Source organism: Cetorhinus maximus, chromosome 4, assembly GCF_964194155.1.
Source record: "Cetorhinus maximus chromosome 4, sCetMax3.hap1.1, whole genome shotgun sequence".
NCBI lineage: Eukaryota > Metazoa > Chordata > Chondrichthyes > Lamniformes > Cetorhinidae > Cetorhinus > Cetorhinus maximus.
Window position 1 is genome coordinate 82,490,803 of NC_135882.1, and position 18,426 is coordinate 82,509,228.

Genomic DNA, 18,426 nt, shown 5'->3' on the forward strand with positions numbered 1-18,426 from the left:
TTCCATCACATTCCTGACTTGTGCCTTATAGATGGTGGACAGGCTTTGAGGAGTCAGGAGGTGAGTTACTCATCGCACGATTCCTAGCCTCTGACCTGCTCTTGTAGCCACAGTATTTATATGGCTAGTCCAGTTCAGTTTCTGGTCAATAGTAACCCCCAGGATGTTGTTAATGGGGGATTCAGTGATGGTAATGCCATTAAACATCAAGGGGTGATGTTTGGACTCTCTCTCTTGTTGGAGATGGTCATTGCCTGACATTTATGTGGCACGAATGTTACTTGCCACTTGTCAGCCCAAACCTGGATATTGTCCAGGCCTTGCTGCATTTGGACATGGACTGCTTCAGTATCTGAGGAGTCGTGAATGGTGCTGAACATTGTGCAATCATCAGCGAACATCCCCACCTCTGACCTTAAATTGGAAGGAAGGTCATTGATGAAGCAGCTGAAGATGGTTGGGCCAAGGACACTACCCTGAGGAACTCATGCAGTGATGGCCTGGAGCTGAGATGACTGACCTCCAACAACCGCAACCACCTTCTTTTGTGCTAGGTATGACTCCAACCAGCAGAGAGTTTTCTCTCTGACTCCCATTGACTCCAGTTTTGCTAGGGCTCCTTGATGCCACAATGGTCAAATGCTGCCTTGATGTCAAGGGCAGTCACTTATCTCACCTCGGGAGTTCAGCTCTTTTGTCCATGTTTGAACCAAGACTGTAATGAGGTCAGGAGCTGAGTGGCCCTGGCGGAACCCAAACTGGGCATCAGTGAGCAGGTTATTGCTAAGCAAATGCTGTTTGATGGCACTGTTGATGACCCCTTCCATTACTTTACTGATGATTGAGAGTAGACTGATGGGACGGTAATTGACCGGGTTGGAGTTGTCCTTTTTATGTACAGGACATACCTGGGCGGTTTTCCATATAGCCAGCCAGATGCCAGTGTTGTAGCTGTACTGGAACTGCTTGGCTAGGGATGTGGCAATTTCTGGAGTGCAAGTCTTCAGTACTGTTGCCGGAATATTGTCAGGGCCCATAGCTTTTGCAGCACCCAGTGCATTCGGCTGTTTCTTGATATCACGTGGAGTGAATTGAATTGGCTGAAGACTGGCATCTGTGATGCCGGGGACCTCTGGAGGAGGCCGAGATAGAACACCCATTCAGCACTTCTGACTGAAGATTGTTGCAAGTGCTTCAGCCTTATCTTTTGCACTGCTGTGCTGGGCTCCCCCACCATTGAGGATGGGATATTTGTGGAGCCGCCTCCAGTGAGTTGTTTAATTGTCCACCACCATTCACAATTGGATGTGGCAGGACTGCAGAGCTTCGATCTGATCCATTGGTTGTGGGATCGCTTAGCTCTGTCTATCACTTGTTGCTTATGCTGTTCAGCATGCAAATAGTCCTGTGTTATAGCTTCACCAGGTTGACACCTCATTTTTAGGTATGCCTGGTGCTGCTCCTGGCATGCCCTCCTACACTCTTCTTTGAACCAGGGTTAATCCCCTGGTTTGGCAGTAATGGCAGAGTGGGGTATATGCTAGGCCTTGAGATTACAGATTGTGTTGAGAACATGGAGACAGATTTTTGACTACGTTTTAAAAATCTCTAGTCTAAAGTATCATAGGAAAATCTTGGAGCTTGTTTACTGACTAAAACATTGCTTTCCTTTCTGCACTTCCTTATTCATCATCTTCATAAAGAAAAACTTACTGATATCTAACCTAGTCTTATGCTTATTTAGCTTACATGCACAACCCCACATTTTCGCTAACCTATTGAGTTCAACTGGTTGGTCTACACAACACAGTTTAGTTTCTTCTTCATTTTGAACACTTTATGGGGAGGCGATGGCTTAGTGGTATTGTCGCTGGACTAGTAATCCAGAGGTAATGCTCTGGGAACCTGGGTTCAAATCCTGCCACAGCAGATAAAAATCTGCAATTAAAGGTCTAATGATGACCATGAAACCATTGTCGATTGTTGTAAAAACCTATCTGGTTCACTAATGCCCTTTAGGCAAGGAAATCTGTTGTCCTATCTGGCCTGGCCTACATGTGACTCCTGACCCACAGCAATTTGGTTGATTCTTAAATACCCTCTAGTAACAAATCGCTACAAAGTCACAAAAATGAAACCGGACGGACCACCTGGCATCGACCAAGGCACCGGAAACAACAATGGCAATCTCAGCCCTGTCGACCCTGCAAAGTCCTCCTTACTAATGTCTGGGGGCTAATGCCAAAGTTGGGAGAGCTGTCTCACAGACTAGTCAAAACTAGCCTAACATCGTCATCCTCACGGAATCATATCTTACAGGTAATGTCCCAGACAGCACCGCCACCATTAAAATCCCTGGGTATGTCCTGCCCCAGCGGAGCAGCGCTGGTGGCACAGTAGTATAGTCGGGAGGAAGTTGCCCTGGGAGCCCTTCACATCAACGCAGAACCCCATGAAGTCTCATGGCACCAGGTCATACTACCCTGCCTCAGCTGATGATTCAGTGCTCCTCCATGTTGAACACCACTTGGAGGAAGCACTGAGGGTGACAAGGGCTCAGAATATACTCTGGGTGTAGAACTTCAATGTCCATCAGCAAGAGTGGCTCAGTAGTACCACTACCGATTTGAGCTGGCCAAGTCATAAAGGACATTGCTGCTAGACTGGGTCTGTGGCAGGTGTTGAGGGAACCAACAAGAGGGAAAAACATACTTGACCTCATCGTCACCACCCTGCCTGCCGCAGATGCATCTGTCCATGACAGTATCAGGAGGAGTGACCACCACACAGTCCTTGTGAAAATGAAGTCCTGCCTTTGCATTGAGGATACTCTCCATCGCGTTGTGTGGCACTACCAGTGTGCTAAATGGGATAGATTTAGAACAGATCTAGCAACTCAAGACAGGGCAACTATGAGGTGCTGTGGGCCATCAGAAGCAGAATTGCACTCGAACACAATCTGTAACCTTATGGCCCGGCATATCCCCCACTCTACCATTACCATTAAGCCAAGAGATCAACCCTGGTTCAATGAAGAGTGCAGGAGGGCACGCCAGGAGCAGCACCAAGCATAGCTAAAAGGTGTCAACCCGGTGAAGCTATAACACAGGACTGTTCGCATGCCAAACAGCATAAGCAGCAAGTGGTAGACAGAGCAAAGCAATCCCACAACCAACAGATCAGATCTAAGCTCTGCAGTCCTGCAACATCCAGTCGTGAATGGTGGTGGACAATTAAACAATCCGCTGGAGGAGGAGGCTCCATAAATATCCCCATCCTCAATGATGGAGGAGCCCAGCACAGCAGTGCAAAAGATAAGGCTGAAGCGTTTGCAACAACCTTCAGCCAGAAATGCTGTGTGGATGATCCATGTCAGCCTCCTCCAGAGGTCCCCAGCATCCCAGATGCCAGTCTTCAGCCAATTTGATTCAATCCACGTGATATCAAGAAATGGCTGAAAGCACTGGATACTGCAAAGGCTATAGTACTGAAGACTTGTGCTCCAGGACTTGCCATGCGCCCTAGCCAAGCTGTTCCAGTAGTGCTACAACACTGGCATCTACTCGGCAATGTAGAAATTTGCCCAGGTATGTCCTGTACACAAAGAGCAGGACAAATGCAACCCGGCCAATTACCGCCCCATCAGCCTACTCGAACATCGGTAAAGTAATGGAAGGGATCATCAACAGTGCTATCAAACGGCATTTGCTTAGCAATAACCTGCTCACTGATGCCCAGTTTGGGTTCCACATTGGCCACTCAGTTCAAACATGGACAAAAGAGCTGAACTCCCGAGGTAAGGCTGACTGACTGCCCTTGACCCAAGGTAGCATTTGACAGAGTGTGGCATCAAGGAACCCTAACAAAACTGGAGTCAATGGGAATCTGGGGGGAAAACTCTCTGCTGGTTGGAGACATACCTAGTGCAAAGGAAGATTGGTCGAAGGGCCTTTTTCTATGCTGTGGACCTCTGACTCTATGACTATAAGATGGTTGTGGTCGTTGGAGGTCAGTCATCTCAGCTCCAGGGCATCATTGCGGGAGTTTCCTAGGGTAGTGTTCTTGGCCCAACCATCTTCAACTGCTTCATCAATGACCTTCCTTCCATCATATGTCAGAAGTGGGGATATTCGCTGATGGTTGCACAATGTTCATCATTCGCGATGACTCAGATACTGAAGCAGTCCATGTCCAAATGCAGCAAGACCTGGACAATATCCAGGTTTGGGCTGACAAGCGGTAAGTAACATTCCTGCCACAGAAGTGTCAGACAATGACCATCGCCAACAAGAGAGAATGTAACCATCGCCCCTTGATGATCAATGGCATTACCATCACTGAATCCCCCACTATCAACATCATGGGTTACCATTGACCAGAAACTGAACTGGACTAGCCACATAAATGCCATGGTTACAAGAGCAGGTCAGACTCTAGGAATCCTGTGACGAGTAGCTAACCACCTGACTCCCCAAAGCCTGTCCACCATCTACAAGACACAGGTTAGGAGTGTGATGGAATACTCCCCACTTGCCTGGATGAGTGTAGCTCCCACAACACTCAAGCTTGATACCATCCAGGACAAAGCAGCCCTCTTGATTGGCACCACATCCACAAACATTCACTCCCTCTAACACCAACACACAGTAGCAGCAGTGTGTACCATCTACAAGATGCAGTGCAGGAATTCCCCAAGGCTTCTTCGACAGCACCTTCCAAAGCCACGACCACTATCATCTAGAACGACAAGGGCAGCAGATAGATGGGAACAACGCCACCATCTGGAAGTTCCCCCCCCCCCCCCCCTCCCCCCACCAAGTCACTCAGCTTGCTGACTTGGAAATATATCACTGTTCCATCACTGTCGCTGGATCAAAATCCTGAAACTCCCTAACAGCACTGTGGGTGTACCCACACCATATAGAATTCAGTGGTTCAAGAAAGCAGCTCACCAGCACCTTCTCAAGGGCAACTAGAGATGGGCAATAAATGCTGGCCCAGCCAGTGAAGTCCATAGAGATAAAAACAAAAAACTACTGCGGATGCTGGAAATCCAAAACAAAAACCGAATTACCTGGAAAAACTCAGCAGGTCTGGCAGCATCGGTGGAGAAGAAAAGAGTCGACATTTCGAGTCCTCATGACCCTTCAACAGAACTGAGTATAGTTAGGAGAGGGGTGAAATATAAGCTGGTTTAAAGTGGGCGGTGGGAGAGAGGGGGGTGGTTGTAGGGACAAGCAAGCAGTGATAGGAGCAGATAATCAAAAGATGTCACAGACAAAAGGATCAAAGAGGTGTTGAAGGTGGTGATATTATCTAAGAAAATGTGCTAATTAAGAATGGATGGCAGGACACTCAAGGTACAGCTCTAGTGGGGAGGGGGTGGAAAGACTGACAGGGTATTACAGTTATAGATTTTAAAATAATGGAAATAGGTGGGAAAAGAAAAATCTATATAAATTATTGAAAAAAACAAAAGGGAGGGGGAAGAAACGGGGTGGGGATGGGGGGAGGGAGTTTAAGATCTAAAGTTGTTGAATTCAATATTCAGCCCAGAAGGCTGTAAAGTGCCCAGTCGGAAGATGAGGTGCTGTTCCTCCAGTTTGCGTTGGGCTTCACTGGAACAATGCAGCAGGTCAAGGATATTGAATTCAACAACTTTAGATCTTAAACTCCCTCCCCCCCATCCCCACCCCGTTTCTTCCCCCTCCCTTTTGTTTTTTTCAATAATTTATATAGATTTTTCTTTTCCCACCTATTTCCATATTTTTATAATCTACAACTGATACCTTGTCAGTCTTTCCACCCCACCCCCACTAGAGCTGTACCTTGAGTGTCCTGCCATCCATTCTTAATTAGCACATTTTCTTAGATAATATCACCACCTTCAACACCTCTTTGATCCTTTTGTCTGTGACATCTTTTGATTATCTGCTCCTATCACTGCTTGCTTGTCCCTACAACCACCCCACCCCCCCCAACCTCAACTTCTCTCTCCCCCCGCCCACCTTAAACCAGCTTATATTTCACCCCTCTCCTAACTATACTCAGTTCTGTTGAAGGGTCGTGAGGACTCGTAACGTCGACTCTTTTCTTCTCCACCGATGCTGCCAGACCTGCTGAGTTTTTCCAGGTAATTCTGTTTTTGTAGTGAAGTCCACATCCCGTGAATGAATATTAAAAAAAAAGTTAAATCTTTCCAAAGTCTGTGTTTACCTCCAGTTTAAAAAAAAAACCCTGGGCCAGGATTTTCTGGCCACATCACAGGTGGGACCCGCTGCGGGCGAGGCAGCCCCCCAGACAGAAGTCCATTGACTCCTGGCAGAACTGGAAGATCGCAGCGGACAAGTGCGCAAAATCCTACCACTGGCTTTTTATGTCTGTTGTGATAACTAAGGGTTTTTAAACCAGGAACAATTTTGTTGGTCCTCCTTTGAATCTTTGCCAAGGGTTCTATCACCATCTTGTCAGGGTGTCTTAACCTATTACAGTATTCCAGATGAGGTTTAACTGGCGTTGTTTCCATTTGAATTCAGCTGAGAAGTCAGACCCAATATTGTATTAGCATGTTCCGAGTTGCACATCTCATTCAGGCAAAAGTAGACCCTTAATATAATTACGAATTCTACAATATTCTTTTCTTCTGGTGGTGGTTCTTTGGAGGGGAAAATAATGATGCATGGAAACACACATGGGTAAATAATTTAGGTATTTATCTGTGGCTAGAAGTCTTTAAAAATTCAAAGGTTTCATGTGAGATGATGAATTAATGGAGACATCAGAAATAATGGGCGAATAATGAAACCGGGTGAGTGGAGAATTATAATAACATTCTTGAAAGTTTGGAAAAGAATCAGTTTCACCAATTTAATTAGGAAGAGGCCTCTGTATCCAGCAATGATCCCTATAACAATTCTCCAAAACTGAGATATATGTGAAATGATTTGAGAAATCAATTGCATAACCACAATAGATTCTTTAATGAAAGCATTTGTAGATAAAAGTGAAACCTTTGATTTTTTTTTGACTGTAACCTTGAATTAAAGTTCAAAATACAACACTTCCACTCCCGCCTTCTGACTCAAATACCCTACTGCTTTCTTAGCTGGAGTCCCACTCTCCACCCTCTGTAATCTTCAGCTCAGGCGAAACTCTACTGCCTACATCTTATCCCACATCAGGATCCACTCACCCATCACTTTGTCCTTGCTAACCTACATTGGTTATCAGTCCACCAGCGCCTTAAATTTAAAATGATTTTGCTTGTTTTTATTTTAAATCACTTCAAGCCATTGCTATCCCTATTTCTAGGAACATCGTCTAGCTCTGTAATCCCAAAACAGCCCACAAACTCTCCATTGCATTGCCTTTCCAGGGTAATTAGAAGTAGACCAGTCACTTTTCAGGTCCGAAAATGTCAACCTTTGGCCCATTTGCGAGTTTGCATGATACACAGCAAGCAGTGATCTGATTAGGATAGCTTTGATGCGTTCTATTTCTGCATTAAGCTTGCAAGGTGAGTAAATGGCTTTGCACAACACACTAAGCAAGCCATTTCATGCTGCTGCTATGCAATGGTTACTCGAGTGGTATTTTCAGTAACAGGATGCTGCCATCAATCCAAAAAGACATTCTGCACATGTATGAATTTCGTTGTTGGTGCGATGCCAGGTACGTAGGCCGTACTCCTCAGCGATTGGCTGATTAAATCAAACATTATGTTCTTTTGCAAAAACAAAATTACCTGGAAAAACTCAGCAGGTCTGGCAGCGTCGACGGAGAAGAAAAGAGTTGACGTTTCGAGTCCTCACGACCCTTCAACAGAACTGAATATAGTTAGGAGAGGGGTGAAATATAAGCTGGTTTAAGGGGGTGGGGAGGTGGGGTGGGGGGGGGTTGTGGAGGTTGACCGGGGTGGGGGGGTGGTTGTAGGGACAAGCAAGCAGTGATCGGAGCAGATAATCAAAAGATGTCACAGACAAAAGGATCAAAGAGGTGTTGAAGGTGGTGATATTATCTAAGAAAACGTGCTAATTAAGAATGGATGGCAGGACAGTCAAGGTACAGCTCTAGTGGGAGTGGGGTGGAAAGACTGACAGGGTATTACAGTTATAGATTTAAAAATAATGGAAATAGGTGGGAAATGAAAAATCTATATAAATTATTGGAAAAAACAAAAGGGAGGGGGAAGAAACGGGGTGGGGATGGGGGGAGGGAGTTTAAGATCTAAAGTTGTTGAATTCAATATTCAGCCCAGAAGGCTGTAAAGTGCCTAGTCGGAAGATGAGGTGCTGTTCCTCCAGTTTGCGTTGGGCTTCACTGGAACAATGCAGCAAGCCAAGGACAGACATGTGGGCAAGAGAGCAGGGTGGAGTTTTAAAATGGCAAGCGACAGGGAGGTTTGGGTCTTTCTTGCGGACAGACTGCAGGTGTTCTGCAAAGCGGTTGCCCAGTTTGCGTTTGGTCTCTCCAATGTAGAGGAGACCGCATTGGGAGCAACGAATGCAGTAAACTAAGTTAGGGGAAATGCAAGTGAAATGCTGCTTCACTTGAAAGGAGTGTTTGGGCCCTTGGACGGTGAGGAGAGAGGAAGTGAAGGGGCAGGTGTTGCATCTTCTGCGTGGGCATGGGGAGGTGCCATAGGTGGGGGTTGAGGAGTAGGGGGTGATGGAGGAGTGGACCAGGGTGTCCCGGAGGGAACGATCCCTATGGAATGCCACCGGGGGGGTGAAGGGAAGATGTGTTTGGTGGTGGCATCATGCTGGAGTTGGCGGAAATGGCGGAGGATGATCCTTTGAATGCGGAGGCTGGTGGGGTGATAAGTGAGGACAAGGGGGACCCTATCATGTTTCTGGGAAGGAGGAGAAGGCGTGAGGGCGGATGCGCGGGAGATGGGCCGGACACGGTTGAGGGCCCTGTCAACCGCTGTGGGTGGAAAACCTCGGTTTAGGAAGATAGAGGACATGTCATAGGAACTGTTTTTGAAGGTAGCGTCATCAGAACAGATGCGACGGAGGCGAAGGAACTGAGAGAATGGGATGGAGTCCTTACAGGAAGCGGGGTGTGAGGAGCTGTAGTCGAGGTAGCTGTGGGAGTCGGTAGGCTTGTAATGGATATTGGTGGACAGTCTATCATCAGAAATTGAGACAGAGAGGTCAAGGAAGGGAAGGGAGATGTCAGAGATGGACCATGTGAAAATGATGGAGGGGTGGAGATTGAAAGCAAAATTAATACATTTTTCCAGGTCCAGACGAGAGCATGAGGCCGCACCGAAGTAATCATCGATGTACCGGAGAAAGAGTTGTGGGAGGGGGCCGGAGTAGGACTGGAACAAGGAATGTTCCACATACCCCATAAAGAGACAGGCATAGCTGGGGCCCATGCGGGTACCCATAGCCACACCTTTTATTTGGAGGAAGTGAGAGGAATTTAAGGAGAAATTGTTCAGTGTGCGAAAAAGTTCAGCCAGACGGAGGAGAGTAGTGGTGGATGGGGATTGTTCGGGCCTCTGTTCAAGGAAGAAGCTAAGGGCCTTCAGACCATCCTGGTGGGGGATGGAGGTGTAGAGGGATTGGACGTCCATGGTGAAGAGGAAGTGGTTGGGGCCAGGGAACTGGAAATTGTTAATGTGACGTAAGGTGTCAGAGGAATCATGGATGTAGGTGGGAAGGGACTGGACAAGGGGAGAGAGAAGGGAGTCAATATAACAAGAAATAAGTTCCCTGGGGCAGGAACAGGCTGACACGATCGGTCTGCCAGGACAGTTCTGTTTGTGGATTTTGGGTAGGAGGTAGAAGCGGGCCGTCCGAGGTTGTGCGACTATCATTATGTTCCTTTGGTTGTTTGTAATAGGCTGAGTACAGATCATTCTCAACTGGGTTCCGCTTGCAAAACCCAAAACAAAACATCTATTGTTAGATGTGATTCAGCAATTGAGCAGCTCTTGCTTAACAATCCTGAGTGCACTTATAGTTACAACCAATTTAAGATAATCAGTTCAGCTTGTAACATGGCTCATTTACACTTGCTAGAAGCAACATACATTCATATGCAGGGACCCGTTCCCTGCGCGCACACACAATATGTTGCATCTTTTTTGAAATACTCAGGAGCTTGGAGAGCCTATAGTTCCCTTTTGCTTTCTCCATGGCAATGCTTGGGCCAATCATCGCCGACTTGCCAACTAATCAGCATCCTTTTCTCCTGTAGTACAAAGTTTAGTGATTTTTTGAAGTTAATCATTCTTGCATTTATCCTGATGAGTGCAAGACAGAAAGCTTCGGCAACATGTCCCTCTTTTCAGCAATATTCAAGTTCTATACTACCAAGTGACTTCAATGAATCATTTGATACTTCTGTGTTGAATTGCATTTGCTATATGTCTACCCATTTCAGCAATCTGTCTGTCCTCCTGAAGTCTATTGCCATCTTCCTCATTGTTTACTACATTCTGACTCAGCTGCAAACTTTGAACGTATGCCTCTTATACTCAAGCCCAGGTTGTTTATATATTTTGACGAGCATTATTCTTAAAAATGATCCCTATTGCTTCACATGTGCATTTCCAGTATTTTCTGTGCCAGCTTTCACTTTTTTTGAAGGTGGGGGTGCTGGGAAGTTGCAGGTGGTTTCCCTATTTATTGTGTTTTGCATTTTGTGCTCGTCCATTGTCGAGCAAGAGTGGTGTTCAAACGAAAGTGATGGATTTAAGTCTAGATCATCCATTTCTGTCAGAAGTGCTTATAACGGGGCTATAGTTATGCCAATTGTATTTTAGCAAAATAATGCCACATTTGCAAAATCTTACACTGGAATATAAGCTGTATGATAAAGTTGAAATAAATTATCTGATTGGTGTGTTTTATTGGCATCATATCTTATTGCCATTCCTAGTGAAATATTTATTGTATTTTAAAAGAATACATTAAGAACAACTGAAGGAAATGTTTCCCCTCCTTCCCCAGATGCTGATTCCGTTCCAAGGTACACCGGTCGTAGTTGAGGAAAACACAGAATTACCGGACTACTTACCTGAAGATGAAAGTCCTGCGAAAGATGGTGACAATGCTGTGTCCCGTGTTGGGAGTAAGCAAGAAGTTGGTGGTGGCTGGTTCAGTACAGCGGCAAACTTTTTATCAAGGTCATTTTATTGGTGACAAGTGGTTGTAGCTGCACCAAACTTGGGTATGAGTAGGACTGTGGAAACAGGGAGACCGTTTTCCCGTTGTTGTGGTGAATTGTCAAGTGCAATTTGCAGTAATGCGAAAACTATTACAGTTTATGGAGGCTTTAAGTATACTGCATTTTCACTTAAATGAGAAGTTAAGCCATCAGCAATAGAAGAGATCCCTACTGCCTTTATCATTAAATTGCCTCACAATCATGTGTTTATTATTTTCCTCCAACGGGTCCTCATCAATACCAAATGACATGAAAAGTGAAGCTTAAACAACTAGAGTTTGGATGGATTCTTCTGCAGCATCCTACGTAGGGTACCCACCTTGAATATTGTACAGAAGACCTCTGAGTTATGTTAATATAAGGAATATTGTGCATGAATTATGCTTTTTTGATGTTACACATTGCAATGACATTTGCAAATATTTGCAGCTTGCTTAAGACCTCAAGGTTTGCCTTACATTTTTTGTTCAAATTCTAACGCCTTTATCGTAAATGCCTTTCTATTTCTGTTTTCCATCTGCCAAAATTCATGATGCTCAGTGAAACTTATCCTTGTAACTTATTAATATTCAACCATTTCTGTACACAAAAGTTGCACCCTACTTATAGTGTACAGTAAATGAACTGACATGTTGCCTTCTAACCTGGTTTTGCAACATTTAAATGAATCTGTCAAAAGCTCATTAACTGCACTTTGAGTAATATGTCTTGATGTTACAATGCAATGATTTTATTTTATTGTCAGACATGTATTAAAACCATAGTTTTTGAAATTCGAATGTTTGTTTGAGGTGATAGGTATGTATAGTATCCAGCATAATTCTTTGTTGTTACTAATTCACATTCATGTAACTAACATTTAGTTTGTGCCAATAGCCTGTATGTTATTCCACCAATGCGTTTATCCCTGTAACTACATTTTCCATTAAACATATGTATATGGACTACATTTCCACATTTTAAAAGATGTGTTTCTTTTGTATTATGTCACATTTTCTGGTACATTTTTAGGAACAATAACTCGATTATACATGAAACCCTGCAAGCGGATTATGATTGGTATTGTCATGTTCAGCCTCGCAAATCACATGTGAAATAAAAGATTATCTGCATTTCTACCTGATACAGATCAGTTGGTCTGGTAATGCACCACATATTAAAGACGTTTGTCCATCGACTGCGGGAGGAAAATGATCAACATTTTGTAATCCAGATTTTGAATGTTGCTTGCAATTTGGCTTTAGTTGAAATCTTGTATTCATTTTTAATTTTGTTGGTGTAAAAAGAATTATACAATTAAAAATCATCGAATTTTTTGAAATCTATTTTAAATAACCGAAGTGGCCACCCTTGTTATCAAGTTATGAGATAATCCATTTCCATGCAAATAATTTCTGTGCTACTACTTGAAATTGTTCTGTTTCTATTGCTGATTGTTTTACAGCAAGATGCACTCATTATTTTCGCATTTCTGGTATGGATTAATACTGATCTCCATAATCTGCATTTTATTTTTTCAATGTAAGAATGAAGTGAGATTTAGTTTATAGTTGACAAGATGTCTGCAGTTGTAATGTTTTGTTCTCAATGTGTTGTTAGGTAATTTGGTGGCTGTGCATTGACATTGATGAGAAGTGTTTACTGACTTATTTGTTGAGCTTGTTTAGAGCTCTTTTAGGACAATTTGAAGAATTAAACTGTATTCTGTACTCATGATGACTCAGCATAGATCAGTAATACTACTTGAGAAATGCAAATTGATGTTTCATTTTTTCTCACGGTAGAGTGTTGATATTCCCAGCATATAACAGCTGGACTGTCAATTTGAATATGCTTCATGTAAAGGTGAAGTTTTTACAAAGAAGGTAAAACATTATATGCTTGTGTTTTTAAGTGTGATTTCAAACTTGATCAGTTCCATTATCTTTACTGTTGTGCTGTAGTTTTGCTATCAGTATTAGTGCAATACCTTTGAGAGAAGAGGGGACATAAGAGTTGTATGGGCCTTGTGTATACATGATCTCAGCTTGTGCGTTATGAGCTATGTTCTGTGTAATTTTGCATCAAACTGCAAGTGGGAGAAATCAATTCTAATTGGTATAGCTGCAGATGGCATTTTCCACAACATTGATAGTCTTGCTCTGCATGTTTAAATTTGAATGTATGGCATTAATGCTACCTTATGTATATCTGTTAACAACAACAATAACTTGTATTTATATAGCACCTTTAATGTAACAAAGCATTCCAAGACATTTCGTAGGAGCATTATCAATCAAAATTTGACACTGAGCCACATGAGATACTGGGTAGATGTCCAAAAGCTTTGTCAAAGAGTTAGGTTTGAAGGAATGTCTTAAAGGTAGAGAGGCAGAGATGTTTAGGGAAATAATTCTACAGCTTGGGACCTGGGCAGCTGAAGGCACAGCCACCAATGGTGAGCACCTAAAATCGGGGATGTTCAAGTGTCCAGAATTAAATGAGTGCAGATATCTTGGAGGTTTGTGATGCAGGAGATTACAGAGGGAATTGGATGAAGCCATGGAGGGATTTGAAAACAAGGATGAGAATTTCAAAAATCAAGGTGTTTGTCAGGTTGCCAATATAGGTCAGCGAGCACAGAGATGATGAGTGAAAGATTTGGTTTGAATAAGGACATGGGCAACAGAGTTTTGGATGACATTTTTAGGGAGGATAGAATATGGGAGACCACGATTAGAATAGTTAACTCAAGGGTTTCAGCAGCAGATGAACTCAGGCAGGGGTGAAGTAAGGCGATATTTCTAAGGTGGAATTTGGCAGTCTGAATGATGGCACAGATCTATGGTTGACAGCTCATCTATGGATTAAGTATGACACCAAGGTTGTGAACTGATTGGTTCAGTCTCATACATCTGCCAGGGAGGGGGGTGAAGTTGATAGCAAAGGAACAGGGACTGAAGAAAATCACTTCAGTCTTTCTAACATTTAATTGGAGGAAATTTATGTTCATTCAGGACTGGACGTTGGATAAGCAATCATATAATTTAGCAACAGTGGAGGGGTTGAGAGGAGTGATGAAATAGACCTGGGTGTCGTCAGCGTACAAGTGAAGACTAATGCTTGGCTTTCAGATGATGTCACCAAGTGGCAGCATGTAAATGAGAAATAGGGCGAGCTCAAGAGTTGTTCCTTGGGTGGCACCAGATGTAACGAAGAGGAACAGTTGTAAGTGATAATCTGGACATGATTAGAAGGATAAAAATGGAACTGGTCAAAGGCTGTCCAACCCAACTGGCTGATATTGAGAGGCATTGCAAGAGGACTGTGTAGTCAATTGTGTCGAAGGCTGTAGATGGGTTAAGAAGGACAAGGAATTATAGTTTAACTTTATCATAGTCATGTAAGATATCATTTGTGACTTTGGTAAGAGCTGTTAGCTACTCTGGCAAGGGCCGCAACCTGATTAGAAGGATTCAAACATGAAGCTGTGGGAAAGAGGGGCATGGATTTTGGAGGTGACAGCATGTTCAAGGACTCTGGAGAGGAACAGGAGGTTGGAGATGGGACAGTAGTTTGCAAGGACAATATAATCTAGGATGGTTGAGTTGTAGGTTGATAAAAGCAGATTTAAATGAGGGAGGGACAACACCTGAAGAGAGAGCTATTAACAATATCAGCCAACATATGAACACAACTCCCCCCACCCCCCGGCCCATTGTTTAGTAGGGATAGGGTTGAGGGAGCGTGAAGTATCTCCCATGTATAAGATGAGCTCAAACAGGTAATTAGGGGAGAAACTAGAGAAAGATGCAAGTTTAGGACAAGGGTGGGGATTTTCACAGAGAGAGAGAGAGAGACAGCACCATCAGCAGCTCACAAATGAAAATAACATGAACAACAAATAGCCCAGACTTCAGAGAGGAGGGCAATTCAAAAAGGTGCTGAAGCAGTACCACAGCACAGCCACCCAGTTGTGAGTGTGCACAGATTCATGGAGAGGATCCAACACAGGATACATTAGATTAGATACACAGAGCAAGCAGCAAAAACACTGCAAAGTTAGAAGCTACCCCTCACCTTAGCATCAATTCAGGGGGTCCCGGGCTGTTGCAGTGCAGCACAGCAAATCGGAGAAATGTGGTGCTAACTGAAAAACTTCTGGACAATTGGTTTCAGGGTTCCAGACTGAAAAGTTTTTAGTGTATGTACGAGAGTGATCTTCCTTTCAATATTTTGAATTTTTTTGCCCCATCTTTGATTTTTTTTGTGGGCTATTTTTGAGGTTTTCAGGCCAAATTTGCACACTGTCCCTGTGTATTTTGAACTATGCTGCTCGCACTTATTAGAAGTGAGGGTGGAGGAGACTGGGAAATGGGGTTTAAGAAGTCAGCTTGCAGTAAAGAATAGCAGCTAGGGGTTACCTTTGCAGGCCAGGATGACCCAGGAATAGTGAGCAGTTTTAGCAGACCAGAGCAGGACCTGATAGTTCTTTAATGTAGTCCAGCCAGATCTAGTGGTGAATGGCTAAATCACAGGGGAGGAAAAGAGGAGAGTGATTCTCCTGAGTATTTGTAGGAGAAAGACCTACAGTTTAATTCAAAGCTTGATGGATTCGAAGACCTTCAGTGAGTTAGTAAACCTGGTTAAGGGAAATTTCCAAACCAAGCCCTCAGTCACAATGCAGAGGTTCAGGTTCAATTTACGGAATAGGGCTCCGGGGGAGACCATTGCTACCTAAGTGGTGAAATTAAAACAACTAATGGAATACTGTGATTTCAGTGAAACCCTGAATGATATGCTCAGTGATCGTCCGGTCTGTGGCGTGCAAGAGGATGCTATTCAATGAAGATTGCTGACTGAAGTGGATCTTGATTTTAAGAAAGTGTTAGAAATAGCACTTGCGTTGGAAAGCATTGTAAGGGATTCACAAGCAATTCAAGGTGCGTAAAATGGTAGCGTTTTCCTAGTTGGTGGGAACGGTCAGCTGAAGTTGGTGCATAAAGCCAGGACTCTGCTGCAAAGCAGGAAACAGTCCCCGCTAACCAAAAATATAGAGGAAACACCTTAGCAGCAAATTTGAAAACTAATTTTCATTGACGTGGAAAAATCATACTCTTAATGATTGGCAATTTAAAAAGGTGGAGTGTTTTTGTCACAAAAGAGGGCACATATTGAAACATTGCAAAGCAGGATTATAACAGGCTTCCAACAAACAAAGTCCAACGAAATATATAGTGTGGAAGAGCCAGAAACACCAATTCTGACATTTATTTAACACATGAAAGCTGGGAGGACAGTCAATTACTGTCACATTACAAGTGAATGGTAAACCCTTAAAAATGGAAGTAGACACCGGTGCTTCTACCACTGTAGTAGGGGAACACACTTTCAGATATTTAAATAAAGGTGCTCAACAATTAAATTTGGAACAAACCTTTGCCAAGTTGAAAACGTACACAAGCAAAGAAATCCAGGTAAAAGGTATCACCAGAGTATCTGTTTATTATAAACACCAACTGGCACAACTACCAGTGATGGTATTAGAAGGCAGAGGACCGAGCCTTCTAGGTTGAAATTGGTTGAGGGAAATTAACCTGGATTGGCCAGTGAGATTTCAAAAGGAAGCTAGAAGAGTCCCTGAGTTGGAAAAGGAGCAAGGCAAAACACTTCAGAAAGAACCTGGAGAGCCCAAGGACCCCAACTGGATGAAAAAGGAGTGTGTAGCTATTCAGCAACCTGAAGAAATGATGATTATCTTAAACAATGATAATGAAGAAAAACAGAAGAAACTTAAGGAGACTCTGCTGAATGACAGAATTCAAGATGAAGCAAGTGAGCTTCACAGAGGAAAAAAAAAACCTGTTGAAAGACCTTCACACACTACAAGGATCCCTTGGGTCAAAGTTTGTGCCTCTGGGAAAATTACAAAGAGAAACAGAATTTAACGCCTCTCTGAACAAACTTAAGGACCAGTTGGCAGAGAAGATGTAGCAATGTTCAAGGTTCCAGGAGGAAGCCACCAGAAGGAGACAGAAGAGCTGAAGAATCAGCTGAATGAAGCTAGAGGCTTTGAAAGCAAAGTCATGGAACTTTCCCAAGATGTCGGTAGATAATGAAGCCATGGGGAGCTCAACTACTGAACTAAGACAAGTTGAGATTTCACCTGAGAGAAGTCTGGTCGATAGTGAATACAAAAAGAAGGCCGAGACTAAACTCTGTGGTAGAAAGAAGACATCAAAAAGGAAGAAGTTTCCAAAAAGACAACAAAAAGTGGGAATGTAAAAGTTAACAGGTGAATCGTTAGAAACTAAACTTGCGCGTTTCCTATTTCACTACAGAACAGCCCCCCAAACTGCGGCAGGTGCAACACTTGTAGAATTACTGATGAGGCACCGTCTTCGAACAAGACTGAACCTGATACTTGTCAATTTGGAGGGTAAGGCGGAGAAAAGTCAAGGGAACAAAAAAGTGACTCATGATTTGCATAGTTGTGAGTTACAATTTACTGTTGGAGAAGCAGTATATGTAAGGAATTCCAGCGGAGGACCAAAGTGATTACCTGGTGAAGTAAGCTCTGTGACTGGACCATTGTCATACCATGTGGAAGTGGAGGGCCGGATCACCTGTAAGCATGTGGATCATTTAAGAAGAAAGGAGATACTCCAACAAAATGATGTTCCACCTGTAACCATTGCTGACCCTATGGTTCCTGTTGAAGTTGCTCAACCAAAGATAGATATGTCCGATGTTTCTGTTGGAGTGGAACACACTGAACTGCCTGAGTCTACTGAGTTGCCTGATGTTAATGCATTTCTAGAGAATGAGATTCCTGACAAAGAATCGCAAGTCGTAGGGCTATGGTGCTGTACACAGATCAGGAAACCACCTGAAAGGCTGAACTTGTAATTTCTAGACCTGTGTAAATATCATAGTGTCATGAGATAAATATCCTTGTAAATATAAAATGTACAGAAAAGTCAAAGGGGGAGGAATGTAGTAATTATAATTCTGGTAAACGTAGGACTGATAAACATAGGACTGTAGCTTTAAGAATAATCCTGTGCTATAAGGTCACATTAAGGTCTGTGTAAACCAATGAGTTAGCAGCACGGGGAGCCTTTAGGAGGGAGTTCTTTAGTTATAGAGTTAGATGCACAAATGTAGCTGCTGCTGTCTTGTAAATAAAGTTCAATGTTTCCACCAAGAAAAGTTGCCTGGAAAATCAACTCTATAACAAAAAGATTAATACTATTAATGTATTAA

At 43.4% G+C, this 18,426-nt stretch overlaps 1 protein-coding gene across 1 annotated transcript in view; it reads left to right on the plus strand.

Annotated features, from left to right (window-relative positions):
- Nucleotides 1-12,130, plus strand: part of armc1 (armadillo repeat containing 1) — a 33,100-nt gene extending 20,970 nt beyond the window's left edge. The window contains exon 7 of the mRNA XM_078540425.1: nt 10,965-12,130. Coding sequence (XP_078396551.1) covers nt 10,965-11,156 — 192 coding nt within the window. The 3' untranslated portion in view covers nt 11,157-12,130. The remainder of the gene's footprint in view (nt 1-10,964) is intronic.
- The last annotated feature ends 6,296 nt before the right edge of the window (nt 12,131-18,426 follow it).